Source organism: Aethalodelphis obliquidens, unplaced genomic scaffold (genome assembly GCF_003676395.1).
Source record: "Aethalodelphis obliquidens isolate GAN/ISIS:26980383/991018 unplaced genomic scaffold, ASM367639v1 scaffold24, whole genome shotgun sequence".
Classification (NCBI taxonomy): Eukaryota; Metazoa; Chordata; class Mammalia; order Artiodactyla; family Delphinidae; genus Aethalodelphis; species Aethalodelphis obliquidens.
This window is the reverse complement of record NW_020837968.1, coordinates 24,651,191-24,664,792: the sequence shown is the minus strand read 5'-3', so window position 1 is coordinate 24,664,792 and position 13,602 is coordinate 24,651,191. Positions and strand designations below refer to the sequence as shown.

The following is a 13,602-nucleotide window of genomic DNA, read 5'->3' as shown; positions in this document are numbered from 1 at the left end:
TGAATGACATAATTATGTTAATATCTTGCCCAAGTTTACAGAGTCAGTAAGTGGTAGAATATAGATTTGAATCCAGATCTTTCAAATTTCAAAGTCCATGGTCTTTCACTACATTAGGCTACCTGGGAGGTGCAGTAGTTTGCTAGCAGGTGCAAAGGCAAAGTGGACATTAAATTTATTGACCTGAGGTGGTTAAAAACAGTAAGGTTAGGGTACTGGAAGTAAATTTTACAGTTACTAAGGACAGTGGCAAGGGATGGGACTGGTCGCTGGAAGATCTATTAGCCAGACACAAAAGAAGGAGAGAGAGAGTCCTGGTAGAAGGTAACGTTGCCTATGGTGATAAGGAGACAGTGGCTGATGTAAGAAAAGTTCATCAAATTAAAATGAGAATGACTGAGGGAAGATGGTGGGGCAATGGACTGTCCCACTGGAGACTGGGACTGGATTGGGGTGTAAGGAATTGCAGTTGCCCTGCCTCCACCCTGTGCTTTGGATAGAGGAGAAAAAGCAAAAGCTTCTCAGGATGTTAGGAGGAAGCCAGACGCCACCCGGGCAGATATACAAAAGTGCCTATTACAAGGCTGAGAATGTAGGAGAACAGAAATGCAAGACATAGGGGAAGAGACTGTAGAAGAGAGGAAGATCTGGAGGGGCTGCAAGTTCTGGAAAAGACAGTTGCATGTAGGGGTGCAACAAAGTAATCAGGGTAGTGATTCCAACTACTCAGGGGAAAGGAAGCAGGAGCATAGCGGGTAATTGGGAGAATATGTTCTAGATGGAGGGAGAAACAATGTTGGGTCAGCCGGATTTAGTTATTGACTGAGATAGAAGAAATAACCAGACTGATATTCCAGTTGTATGAGTTAAAAAATCAAAATTAGATTAAATTATAGCTTCTCCCAAATGAAAAGAGGCATAATTCGAAGGCCTCCAACTTTTTTGTTGAAAACTACCAATATCTGGCAATGTTTGCTAAAAGGCCCTGGGTATTTTGTCTTTAGGAAGTCATCATAGTTTGACCTTTACAAAATTACTTTCTAGGTTCTGGGGTTTGCCATGTAAAGTACTCAGCAGTCTTCATTACAGGTGACGTGAGAGAGAGGGGTAGAGGCATTCCACTGAGGAAGTATGAGTCACTGGACCCTTACCCACAGAATGTTTATATTTGTCATGTAACAGGATTAGCACAAGGTATTGATGAAGATGGAGTGATCAGGAGGAAGATGATGACGACCTGCTGTTTTTCTACTGCTTTCCTTATAATCCCAATATAATTTTTCTCCCAAATTCAGTCTGGGAAACAAACATATTTAGGAACACCTATCTAACATGAAGGAAAAAATCTAAAATGTATACTGATTTCTCTCTTGTATCCTTTGTTCTGTATAATACTGTTGCCTGGTAATTAAACTATAATGTATCATGGGTTAAAACCCCCAAAATTTCAATTGTCTTTTCCAGATTTTTTTTTTCTGTCAGACATTGAACCCTCAAGGCAAAATATCCAGGATAAAAACTCACATATACATTAGGAGGCTGTGGTTGATCTTTGAAGCTAGAAAAGAGGGGCACTTTGACTAATGCTTTCCAAAGGGAAAAATAACATTTAAAATTCATTATAAGCTCTAAGTTATAATAACCATTGTAATTTTATGGCCTCACTTCGGCTTTACAGCAACATGTACATAAAAATAAGCCTCTTACTTCTCTGCCCCCTCTTGGTACTTTTCTACATTCTCCTACCAACCTCAAAAAATAAAGTAGGGCTCAGGGAAGAGTTGGATGAGGAGATTTATGTGGATAAAACCATGCTGTGACTGCTGTGCAGTCAGAAGTGACCCTAGGGAAATGTTATTTAATGTACTTGAAGAGAAAAAATACAGAAATATAATGGTAAAGTTGTTGTAATTTCTGGATTAAAAATAAATTTTGTGCTAAATTGGGACAGATTGAGGAGACCTGTGTCTTCTCATAGACATGCTTATTTATTTAATCCCTAATTTTAAGTGGGAATTTTTCCTGAGATGTGTGTTTAATTTCTAATTGAAATAACAACTAGCATGGTGTCCTTTGTCCATTGGGGCCTTCATTTTTGCCAAGCTCATTATGGAACAAATCAAAACCTCATACACAGTGGTGTCCAGGATGCAGATTGTTACAAAATTTCATTTTGTCAACCACTCCTTTGTACAGAATATGCCCAAACTGTAAAGTGAATTAAATCATTACTCATTTTTATTCCCTTGGTCTAAATAAAAGTAAGAGCATCAGTGGACAGTGAGTCATGTCTCAGTTTAACCCAGTGGGAAGTTGGGTGACCATGTGTGTTTATGATATTTTTCTCTCCACTCTCGAGGACCCTCTTTAACTTTCTCACCCACTCCCTAAAAGAGAATTTTTAAATTTTTGTTTGTTACCTCTTACCGACATTTATTTTGACAATTTTTTTCTGAGAGCCCATCCTCATCCTCTCCCATGATGTCCACGGCTGAAAATATCAATGCAACGAGAATGGCAAAGCAGCACACCAGTGCAAAGATGACGATGCACTTCTGCTGGGACTGCAAGAGAGAAAGAAGAAAAAGAAAAGTAAGTAAAGCACCTTTTGCTTAGGAAACTCAAGATGCGGCAGCTTTTCAAAGTTCCAGGCAAAACCCTTTGGGGAATAATTAGTTTTGTCACTGCCAGAGAAGGGCCGCTCTCTGGGTGAAATGCCTAAGACCTTTATGCTTATTCCTCAACATAGCTTTCAAATCCCTGCCAAATATGTTAGAATCTATTAAATAATTTAGATGCTGCATCAAGATTTCCAAACGAATTTGCTCTTCTTTCTAATCAAAAGTAGTCCAGAACAGATCACTACAAGACTCATTATTGCAAATTAAACATGAAACACAGGGTGGCTCAATAATTATTCTCTGTCCCCTGTTATTACCACCATTTTCCAAACTCTATGCAAACTGCATTCAAACTCTGTATCTTCTTGCTTTTCCCATCTCATCTTGCTCTAAGATATTTATGGCATGATGACTTCAGGAAAGATGCCCTTGTGGTCAGTATGAATTCTGCACTTTGATCAGAAAATTAAATCTATCAGATCCCAGCATCATGGGTCATTAGGCAACATCATTCATTTCAAAACACTGAATAAAATCTTAACCAACATTCACACTCTTGATATGGTTTTCACTTAGAAACACAAGCTCAAGTTCCAGGTGGTCAAAGAAAATCACATCCTTATCTTTAGGCCCAAGTGTTGGAATTCAAGACATCCCTATCTCCAGGGGTTCACGGTCAAAGGTGGCGTAAGATAAGGCCATGTTAACTAGGCAAAGCCATGACCACTGGGACAAATAATTTTGCCTGCTTTCAATTTATTAGGTAAATCTGGATGGGGAGGAGAGGAGAAAGAAGAATTTTTAAGTCTTTGTGCAGCTTCTAGGAACTATTTTCAGAAGGGGTAAGGGTGACCTTTGACCAGGCAGCCAGAAGTATTTTCTTAGCGATAGGATACATACATACACAGACACGCGTGCACATGTGCGCATGCGCACACACACACACACACACACATACACACACACATTTCAGAGCTTTGTTAAAACCAGCTGGCTTTGTCTCCTCCTACCACCTTCTTGCCCTTCATCCCTGTAGCCACATAGTCTCCAAAGAATCAAGGAACCTCCTAAAGTCCAGTTTGTCCAGGGGCAGCCTCAGGTTACAGATTACAGAGAAAGACGTAGTCAGGAAATAATGTCTGTGACCAGGCACTACAGATCAAATGGTTGTTTCCTTTTAGTGTTTTCTCATCCTCCCTCAGGTCTTCTCTCATAGTAGAACCTATTCCAAGTCCATTCTTGCCTGTCATTATGCTCTTCTCCGACGGGCACACTCAGAGAGGAAGTGGGGGAAAGCCCAAGGAAGATACACCATTGTTCTTTAACCCTAGGCTCTGGGTTTCTCTAAGGCATGGATTGTTTTATTCTTTCCATCCACATGCAACGAGCAAAGAGCCTAACAAACAGAAGGTGCTCAAGAGATAGTTATTGTATAAACAAATACAGAGTGAATGAATGAAATTTAAATCACAATGAATATTTCTCAGGATGGAGAGCAACTAGAGGTATTTCTCTCAGTGACCTTCCTGAAAATGGGTTTATTTCCACATTTTGGTGACTGTAAATCTTATAGCTCATTCTTTTTCACTCTTTGTGGGAGCTAGAGGCAATTCATGGGCCATGCTTACCAACTCTGTAAAACTCTGCAGAATAGGTTTACTTGGCATTCATCCCCAATTCTTCACTAATTTTATCTTTAAGAAGCAGCACAGTAAACTAGCTGAAGGCTCAGACTTTGGAAAAAGATTGCCTGGACTCTGCCACTTACTGGTTGTATGCATTTGGGCAAGTTATTTGGTCTTTATGCTTTAGATTCCTTGTCTGTAAAATGGGCATCATAATAATAACAACAACTACCTTTATGGGGCTGTTACTAAAAATTAAATTAAATGAGATACTTTATGTAAAGTACTTAGAACAGTACCTGAAAAATAGCACTAAATGAGTGTTTGCTGTTGTTAGTATATTGTAGTATATGCACCTCTGTAAGCTGTCTCAAATATTTTGGGGAAACAAGGTAAAAATATGAATAAACAAAAAACATACAACAAAAAATGCAATTATGTGTAAGAGAAAGGCTGAGAGACAGAGACAGAGAACGAGAGGAAGAAATAAGACAAAAAGAGAGAAAAGAAATGTGAGATGGAAGTTTTCTAGGATAAAATTCAGAAATTGTTCTATATCAGTCTCAGAATCCAAAACTCTAAAGCAGCATTTCTCAAACTTAAGCATGCATCTAAATCACCTGGTCTGGGGTGGGGCCCAAAAGTGTGCATTTATAACAAGTTCCCAGGATATGTTGATGCTCCTGGTTCAGGTGCCACACTTGGACGTATCAAAGTGTCATCTCTACTAAACGCTACTTAATACATGTTCATCCTTCAAATTCACCTGCCTGTAGTAGTTTATTTTCAAACATTAAAGGGATAATGATAAATACACTCTATTAATCTAAATGTTAATCTTGTGATTTATTTTCTTTATAGGGGCTTAAACAATTATTTAAACAAAAAATTTTTAAATTTTGGAATAAACTGTCTTCTGCCCTTTACTTTTTATTTATTTAATGATACTCATTACTTGTACGATCAGAAAATGTCTGCTATTAACTATTTTGAGAAAGTATATAGTATGAAAAAGAAAATAAATCACCCAGATTCCCACTCAGACATAATTGCCATTAACATTTTCTTCTGGTTCTTTCCTATACTACATCTACCTATATAACAATCTGATAATATTTATAGCATGCTATATATAGCTTTACATTCTACTTTTTGCACGTAATCATGTTTTAATATATTAAATATTCTTTTAAAGCATAGTTTTAAATTGTTGTACAGTATTTCATTGCATGAAAAATCACTGTCTCCCTTACTCACAAAACTTTCCTTCAAAGCCACTCATTTTACAACAGAAAAAAAAAGATTAAACATTTTCCCCATTTTATCCATTTCTCTATATAAATTATAAATAGAAACAAACAAAAAGCTTTTAGAGAGATTTGAAATAATGTAATGATATTCACATTAATCCAGTCCAGAAAAGCCTCTAACCTAGGACAATATAATTAAATATTTTCTCAGAAAGAATCCTAGAGAGAGCAGCATGAATATACCATGTCAGATACATAGTGGGTGCTCAATGAATGAATCCTACTGAAGTTAATACTAAATGCTTCCTCTATAACAACATTGATTCCTTTCCCTCTATTCTGATTTTTATGATAAAACGGTAAATAAGAATTCTAGTTAATATGTGTGCTATTGAAGTACTTTGATGTAATAACCCTCACAAATTTCTATTCACTTCTATTGATTCAATTCTATATTATCAACTTTTATTAAAATGAACAATTGAACTATTTTCATTTTATTTTCATTTATTATTTTCATTTTAGTTTGTCAAATAAGAGAAATTCAGACTCTGATATTCATTTTCAGACGTCTCCTTGAAACAATGTACTATAACAGTAAGAGATCATACCACTAATTTCTTTAGTCTCATTTATTTTCCAACTCATCAAAAGTGAAAGATTCTGTTCAAATGACAGCATAGGAGTCTTGTAAATGAGACCAAACTCCAGGTTACTAAGAGATTTATTCATTTTCAAATCCTTAACAGATCATTTCAGATCATTCAGGAATTGATTTGAAACACACTTTTTTGTTTGTATTGAATTGAATCAAGGGAAGCAAAGTTTTAAAGAGAACCCATAAACATGATTACAACCTAAACTTCACTGATGACTCAACCTATTAAAAGAAAACAATATTTGAAATGCTATTATTAGTGACAATCAGTTCTTTTCACTGTACTTTACACTGAAGCTATTTTGAAAAGACTTATTTGCTTGGTTAAGAAATAAATCTAATTATGCTAACTTTGAAAATATTTGAATACCATATCCTTATCAAATACATTTTATCTCAATACAGAAAAGAGGTGTATAACCTCTAAATGAGAAAAGAATATTAAATTTTAAAATTAGAAGTATTATGTTTCCAACTTGGGGCTTATATACCATTTGACAAGCTCTTAAAATGAATTTTTACCTAGAGGCAAAATGTAAATAAGCAAAAATTAACCATAAATTAAAATTATTCATATTATTTTTCATTCATTTACCATGACTAGTTTTTTTGGAACAAGATCATGGCAAAGTTTTAAAAGTAACCACTTTTATGTATGTAGATTTTAATGCCCACAAAGCTGGAAGTTCCGGTACAATTATTCTCCATGTGAAAGATGTGCAAACTAAGTCAAAGACGTTTAGTTACCGAACTGTCCAAGGTGACCCAACCAGTTGGTTGGAGACAGTCCAGGGATTTAATTTAGGTCTCAAAACCTCAAGTCTCTAGATCTGTTTTCTAGATCCAAATTTTTCTTTTTTTTTCTTTTCTTGACTTCATTTTCTCCTTAGCTATGGTTATCTTATTATTATTGTTAGTTTTTGGTTCACAAATTCTCATGGTGGTCCATTAGTGTAGAAATGAAGATTGGACATTTGACTCTAAGCTGTGGACACAAGGCATTCCTGAGTCTGTAGGACTTTCCTATGATTCTAGATGTGTTCCTATCCTGAGTGCCTAGATATGTGCCCAGAAAACAGGATACTCAGAAGATCCAAAGTAATCTTAGCTAATGACTTATCAACTCCTAAGTAATGGCCATACTTTGGAACAGTATCAGAAACTCTAAGCTCTAAGTACTTAAGGGCTTTGCTTTGAAAATCACTTTAGAAGAATTATCACTTAACTCTCCACATATATTTTGTTGCTCCTTAGGGTTCTAGCTTAGGATTTTCTCTTTTCCCTCTGTAACCCCTTCCTGAGGTATTTTACTTCCAGGTCTGCACTGGCTATATATACCAATAACTTCCCAAAGTATATCACCAACTCAGAGTGCCCAACTGAGTATCAGAACATACTGAATGAGCTTCCACACCATGGCACAAAAAGGGGAAGACTGGAAACACTCAATCTCTCTAAGTTGAGGAGACAAAGTTGGGATTTTAGAAAGGCCAAATCAGCTAGAGTCCACAGGACAGAGTACTAATGAGAGGAGATCTTCACATAGAAGGAGTTGTGGAAATCTTCAGGGTCTCCTTGTGTATAAGGAAACTACCTGAAGACCAGAAAAGAATCACTTGAAAGGAGCAGGTGGAACAATCCCTAACCCAGCATGGGTCCAGGAAGACCTGGTGTTCCCAACAAAAAGAGTGGAAAAATCTCAAGTGCACATGAAACATTCTCCAGGATAGATCATATGTTACACCAAAAAACAAGTCCTAATAAATTTAAGAAGATGGAAATCATATCACACATCTTTTCTGAGCATGATGGTATGAAATTAAAAATCACTAACAAGAAAAATGGAAAATTCAAAAATATCTGGAGATTAAAAAACACACTAGTGAATGGAAAAACAATGGATCAATGGAGAAAGCAAAAGAGAAATTAAAAAATACCTTGAGATAAATGAAAATGGAAATACAACATACCAAAGATTATGGAATGCAGCAAAAGCACTTGTAAGAGGGAAGTTCATGGCAATAAATACTTAACTCAAGAAACAAAAATACACAACCTAACTTTACACCTTGAGAAACTAGAAAAAGAACAAACGAACTTAAAGTTAGTAGAAGGAAAGAAATAACAAAGGTCAAAGCAGAAATATTGATAAATGAAATAGAGATTAAAAGGATAATAGAAAAATCAATGAAAATAAGAGTTGGTTCTTTGAAAAGATAAACAAAATTGAGAAACCTTTAGCTATACTCACTGAGGGAAAAAAAAGAGAGAAAGTTCAAATAAAATCAGAAACTAAAGAGGAGACATTACAACTAACACCATAGAAAAACAAAGGATCGTAAGACCAACATGAACAATTATACACCAACAAATTGGACAAACTAGAAGCAATGGAAACTTGTAACACTGAATAATGAAAAACAGAAAATGTGAATAGACTAATTACTAGTAAGGCGATTGATTACTAATCAAAAACCACCCAACAAACAAAAGTCCAGGACCAGAAAGCTTCACTGGTAAATCATGCCAAATATTCAAAGAAGAATATGAATCCTTCTCAAACCAAAAAACAGAAGAGGAAGGAATACTTCCAAACTCATTTTACAAGGCCAGCATTACTCTAATACGAGAACCAGACAAGGATACCACAAGAAAAGAAAATTATAGGCCAATATCCCTGATGAATGTAGATTCAAAAATCCTCAACAAAACATCAGCAAACAAAATTCAACAATACATTAATGTACACACTGCTATATTTAAAATGGATAACCAACAAGGACCTACTGTATAGCACAATGTTATATTTAAAATGGATAAACAAGGACCTACTGTATAGCACTCTGATCAATGTTATGTGCAGCCTGGATGGGAGGGGAGTTTGGGGGAGAATGGATACATGTTTATCTATGGATGAGTTGCTTTGCTGTGCACCTGAAACTATCACAACATTGTTAATCAACTATTCTCCAATATAAAATTAAAAGTTTAAAAACAAAACAATACATTAAAAGATCATACACCATAATTAAATGGAACTCATTCTAGGGATGCAAGGATGGTTCAACATCTGCAAGTCAATGTGATATGCCACATTGACAAAATGAAGAAAAAAATCATATGATCATCTCAATAGATGCAAAAACATCACATGACAAAATTCAACATCAATTTATAATAAAAACTCTCAACAAAGTGGATACAGAAGGAACATACCTCAACATAATAAAGGCCATACATGACAAGCCCACAGCTAACATACTCAATGGTGAAAAGCTGAAAGCTTTTTCTCTAATATCAGGAACAAAATAATGATGCCAATTCTAACCAATTTTATTCAACATAGTATTGAAAGTCCTAGTCAGGGCACTTAGGTGAGGAAAAAAAAATAGAGGCATACAAATTAGAAAGGAAAAATTGAAACTCTCACTATTTGCAGATGGCAAGATATTAGATATAGAAACTCTGAAGATTCCACCAAAAAAAACCTGTTAGACTTAATAAGCAAATTCAGTAAAGTTGCAGGATACAAAACCAATATACAAAAACCTATTGTGTTTCTATACACTAATAACAAACTATTAAATAGAGAAATTAAGAAAACAATCACATTTACTATTGCATCAAAAAGAATAAAATACCTAGGAATAATATTAATCAAGGAGATGATAAATCTGTAAACTGAAAACCAGAGGCATACCTCAGAGATATTGTGGGTTCAGTTCCAGACCACTGCAATAAAGTGAATATCACAATAAAGCAAATTACACAATTTTTTTTGGTTTCCCAGTGCATATTAAAGTTATGCTTACAGATAATTGTATCCTACTGAGTGTACAATAGCATAATATCTAAAAAAGTACATACCTTAACTAAAATGCTTTATTGCTAAAATTTCTAATCATCATCTGAGCTCTCCAGTAAGGTGATTGATTAGTGAGTCATAATCTTTTTGCAATAGTAACATCAAAGATCACAGATCACCATAACAAATAAATAGCAATATAAAGTTTGAAATGTTGCAAGAATTACCAAAATGTGACAAAAGGCAAGAAATAAGTATATGCTGTTGGAAAAACAGCACTGACCAACTTGTCACAAATCTTTAATATGTAAAAAACACAATATCTGCAAAGCACAACAAAGTAAAGCACAATAAAATGAGGTATACTGTATAAGACATTAATGAAAGGAATCGAGGAAGACACAAAAAAATGGAAAGATATTCTCTGCTCATGGAATGGAAGAGTGAATATTGTTTAAAATGTCCATACCACCCAAAGCAATCTACAGATTGAATGCAATCTCTATCAAAATTGCAATGGCATTTTTCACAGAAACAGAACAAACAATCCTAAAATATGTAAGGAAACACAAAAGACCCTGAATAGTCAAAATAACCTTGAGAAAGAAGAACAAAGATGGAAGCATCATGCTCCCTGATTTCAAACTATATTACAAAGCTGTATTAATCAAAACAGTATCTACTGACATAAAAACAGACACATAGCTCAATGGACCAGTACACAGAGTCCAGAAATAAATCCACATGTATATGGTCAATTAATACACAACAAAGGAGCCAAGAATACACAAGGGGGATAGGACAGTCTCTTCAATAAATAGTTTGGGAAAATTGGGCAGCCATATGTAAAAGAATGAAACTGGACTACTACCTTACACCATACACAAATATTAACTCAAAATGGGTTAAAGAGTTGAACATAAGACCTGAAACGACGAAATCCTTAGAAGGAAACATAGGTGGTAAGCTCCTTGTCATCAGTCTTGGTAATGATTTTTGGATCTGACACCAAAAACAAAGACAACAAAAGCAAAAATAAACAAGTGGGACTGCATCAAACTAAGCTTCTGAACAGGAAAGAAAACCATCAACAAAATAAAAAGGCAATCTACTGCATAGGAGAAAATACTTGCAAATCATATACCTGATAAGGGGTTAATCTCCAAAATATATGTAAGAACTTATACAACACAAAAGAAAAAGCAATTTGATTAAAAAAATGAGCATAAGATCTGAAAAGACATGTTCTTAAAGAAGGCATACAGATGGCCAATAGATAAATGAAAAGATGCTCAGCATCACTAATCATCAGGGAAATGCAAGTCAAAACCATAATGGGATATCACTTCACACCTGTTAAAATGGCAATTATCAGAAAGACAGGATATAGCAAGTGTTGCTAAGGATGTGAAAAAAAGGGAACCCTTGGGCACTGTTGATGGGAATGTAAATTGGTACAGCCACTATGAAAACAGTATGGAGATTTCTCAAAAAATTAAAAAAAAAAAGCCGCCATACGATCCAGCAGTTCCACTTCTGGGCATTTATCTGAAGAAAATGAAAACACTAACTCAAAAAGACATATGCAACCCCCATATTCATTGCAGCATTATTTACAACCTAAGGGTCCATCAAAAGATGAAGGGATAAAGAAAATATACATATATTTCAGCCATAGAAAGAATGAAGTTTTGCCATTTCTGACAACATGAATGGACCTGGAGCACATTATGTTAAGTGAAATAAGTCAGACAGAGAAAGACAAATACTATATAATTGTACTTATATGTAGAATCCGAAACAAAACAAAACCAAGCTCATAGATACACAGAATAGACTGGTGGTTTTCAGAGTTGGGGAGCAGAGCGTGGGCAAAATGGGTGACGGAGGTCAGAAGGTACAAACATCCAGTTACAAAATAAGTAAGCCATGGGGATGTAATGTACAGCATGGTGACTACAGTTAATAATACTGTACTGCATATTTTTAAATTGCTAAGAGAGTAGATCTTAAAAGTCCTCATCACAAGAAAGAAAAATTTGTAACTATGTATGGTGTCAGGTACTAAGCAGATTTACCTTGATCATTTTGTAATATATACAAATACTGCATCATTATGTTGTATACCTGAAAATAATATAATATTATATGTCAATTAAAAATATAAAAGTATTTTAAAGATAATATTTCATGATAAGATGAAAATGCACATTTCATCCACTAGTAATAAACTCAAAGTTTATAATCTATATTTTATAATATATGCTTGGAAATATGACAAAACTCAGGCACAACAAGCCATATCCAAATATCAATTAATTTTCTAAATCAGTTTTTGCTCACTGAATTATATTAAAGTATATGAGAAAAAATCCAGTCATTTCTTTAAAATTTACTATGTATGAGGAACTAACTGAACAGCTAAACATATTATCTCATTTATGTTCACAATTCAATGATAAAAAATTAAAGTACTGAGGTTACTTGGAGAGCCAGAATTGAGATCTAGGTATTTTAATTCCAGACCATGCTCTTTTAACTACTATGGTATACAGCTTACTACCATATAGTTTTTCAAAAGAGAAAACTGGGTTAGCACAAATATATTGCCCAAGAAAAACCATATGACATTGGATAACTTTCATAATCTGCCTAACTAGCCACTGGACAAAATGTGTTTACTACTTTAAAATTTGTATTTGAGTGGATTACCCATGCATCTATAGACTCTTTTAGCCAGGGTGAAAATGTGACCATATTAGCCACTGTTATATTCTAAAAAGAGAAACTAAAATAAAACAAAACAAAATTCTAGAATTGAGAAATACATTGGATGGGATTAATAGCAGATTAGACACAACATAAGAAGAGTTTAGTAAACTCTATGAAAACACTGTGAAAAAACAGTAGAAGAAAAATGAACAGAATACCAGTGAGCTGTAAGACAACTCAAGAGACAAGCTCGAGAGACAGGTGTAAGCTGCGGCTATCAGCGCTGACACCAGAGACTGGCATGAAACGCTAAAGCTGCTGCTGCAGCCACCAAGCAGCCTGTGTGCAAGCACAGGTCACTATCCACACCTTCCCTCCTAGGAGCCTGTGCAGCCTGCCACTGCCAGGGTCCCGTAATCCAGGGACAACTTCCCTGGGAGAACACACGGCATGCCTCAGGTTGTTGCAACATCATGCCATCCTCTGACACCACAGGCTTGCCCCGCTTTCCGTACCCCTCCCTCCCACCAACCTGAGTGAGCCAGAGCCCCCGAATCAGCTGCTCCTTTAACCCCATCCTATCTGGGTGAAGAACAGACACCAGAGGGTGACCTACATGGAGAGGCAGGGCCAAATCCAAAGCTGAACCCCAGGAGCTGTACGAGCAAAGAAGAGAAAGGGAAATTTCTCCATGCAGCCTCAGAAGCAGTGGATTAAATCCCCACAATAAACTTGATGTACCCTGCATCTGTGGAACACCTGAATAGACAACATCCCAAAACTGAGGTGGTGGACTTTGGGAGCAACTGTAGACTTGGGGTTTGCTGTATGCGACTGACTAGTTTCTTATTTATATGGTTATCTCAGTTTATTTTTTCTACTTGTTATCATGGGTGGATTTGCTTATTGATTTGGTAGCTCTCTTCTTTTC

The 13,602-nt window shown here is 35.5% G+C and overlaps 1 protein-coding gene across 1 annotated transcript in view; it reads right to left on the bottom strand.

Moving 5' to 3' along the window:
- PLD5 (phospholipase D family member 5) overlaps positions 1 to 13,602 on the bottom strand; it is a 492,703-nt gene that overhangs the window by 274,719 nt on the left and 204,382 nt on the right. The window contains exon 2 of the mRNA XM_027122453.1: positions 2,428 to 2,564. Coding sequence (XP_026978254.1) covers positions 2,428 to 2,564 — 137 coding nt within the window. The remainder of the gene's footprint in view (positions 1 to 2,427; positions 2,565 to 13,602) is intronic.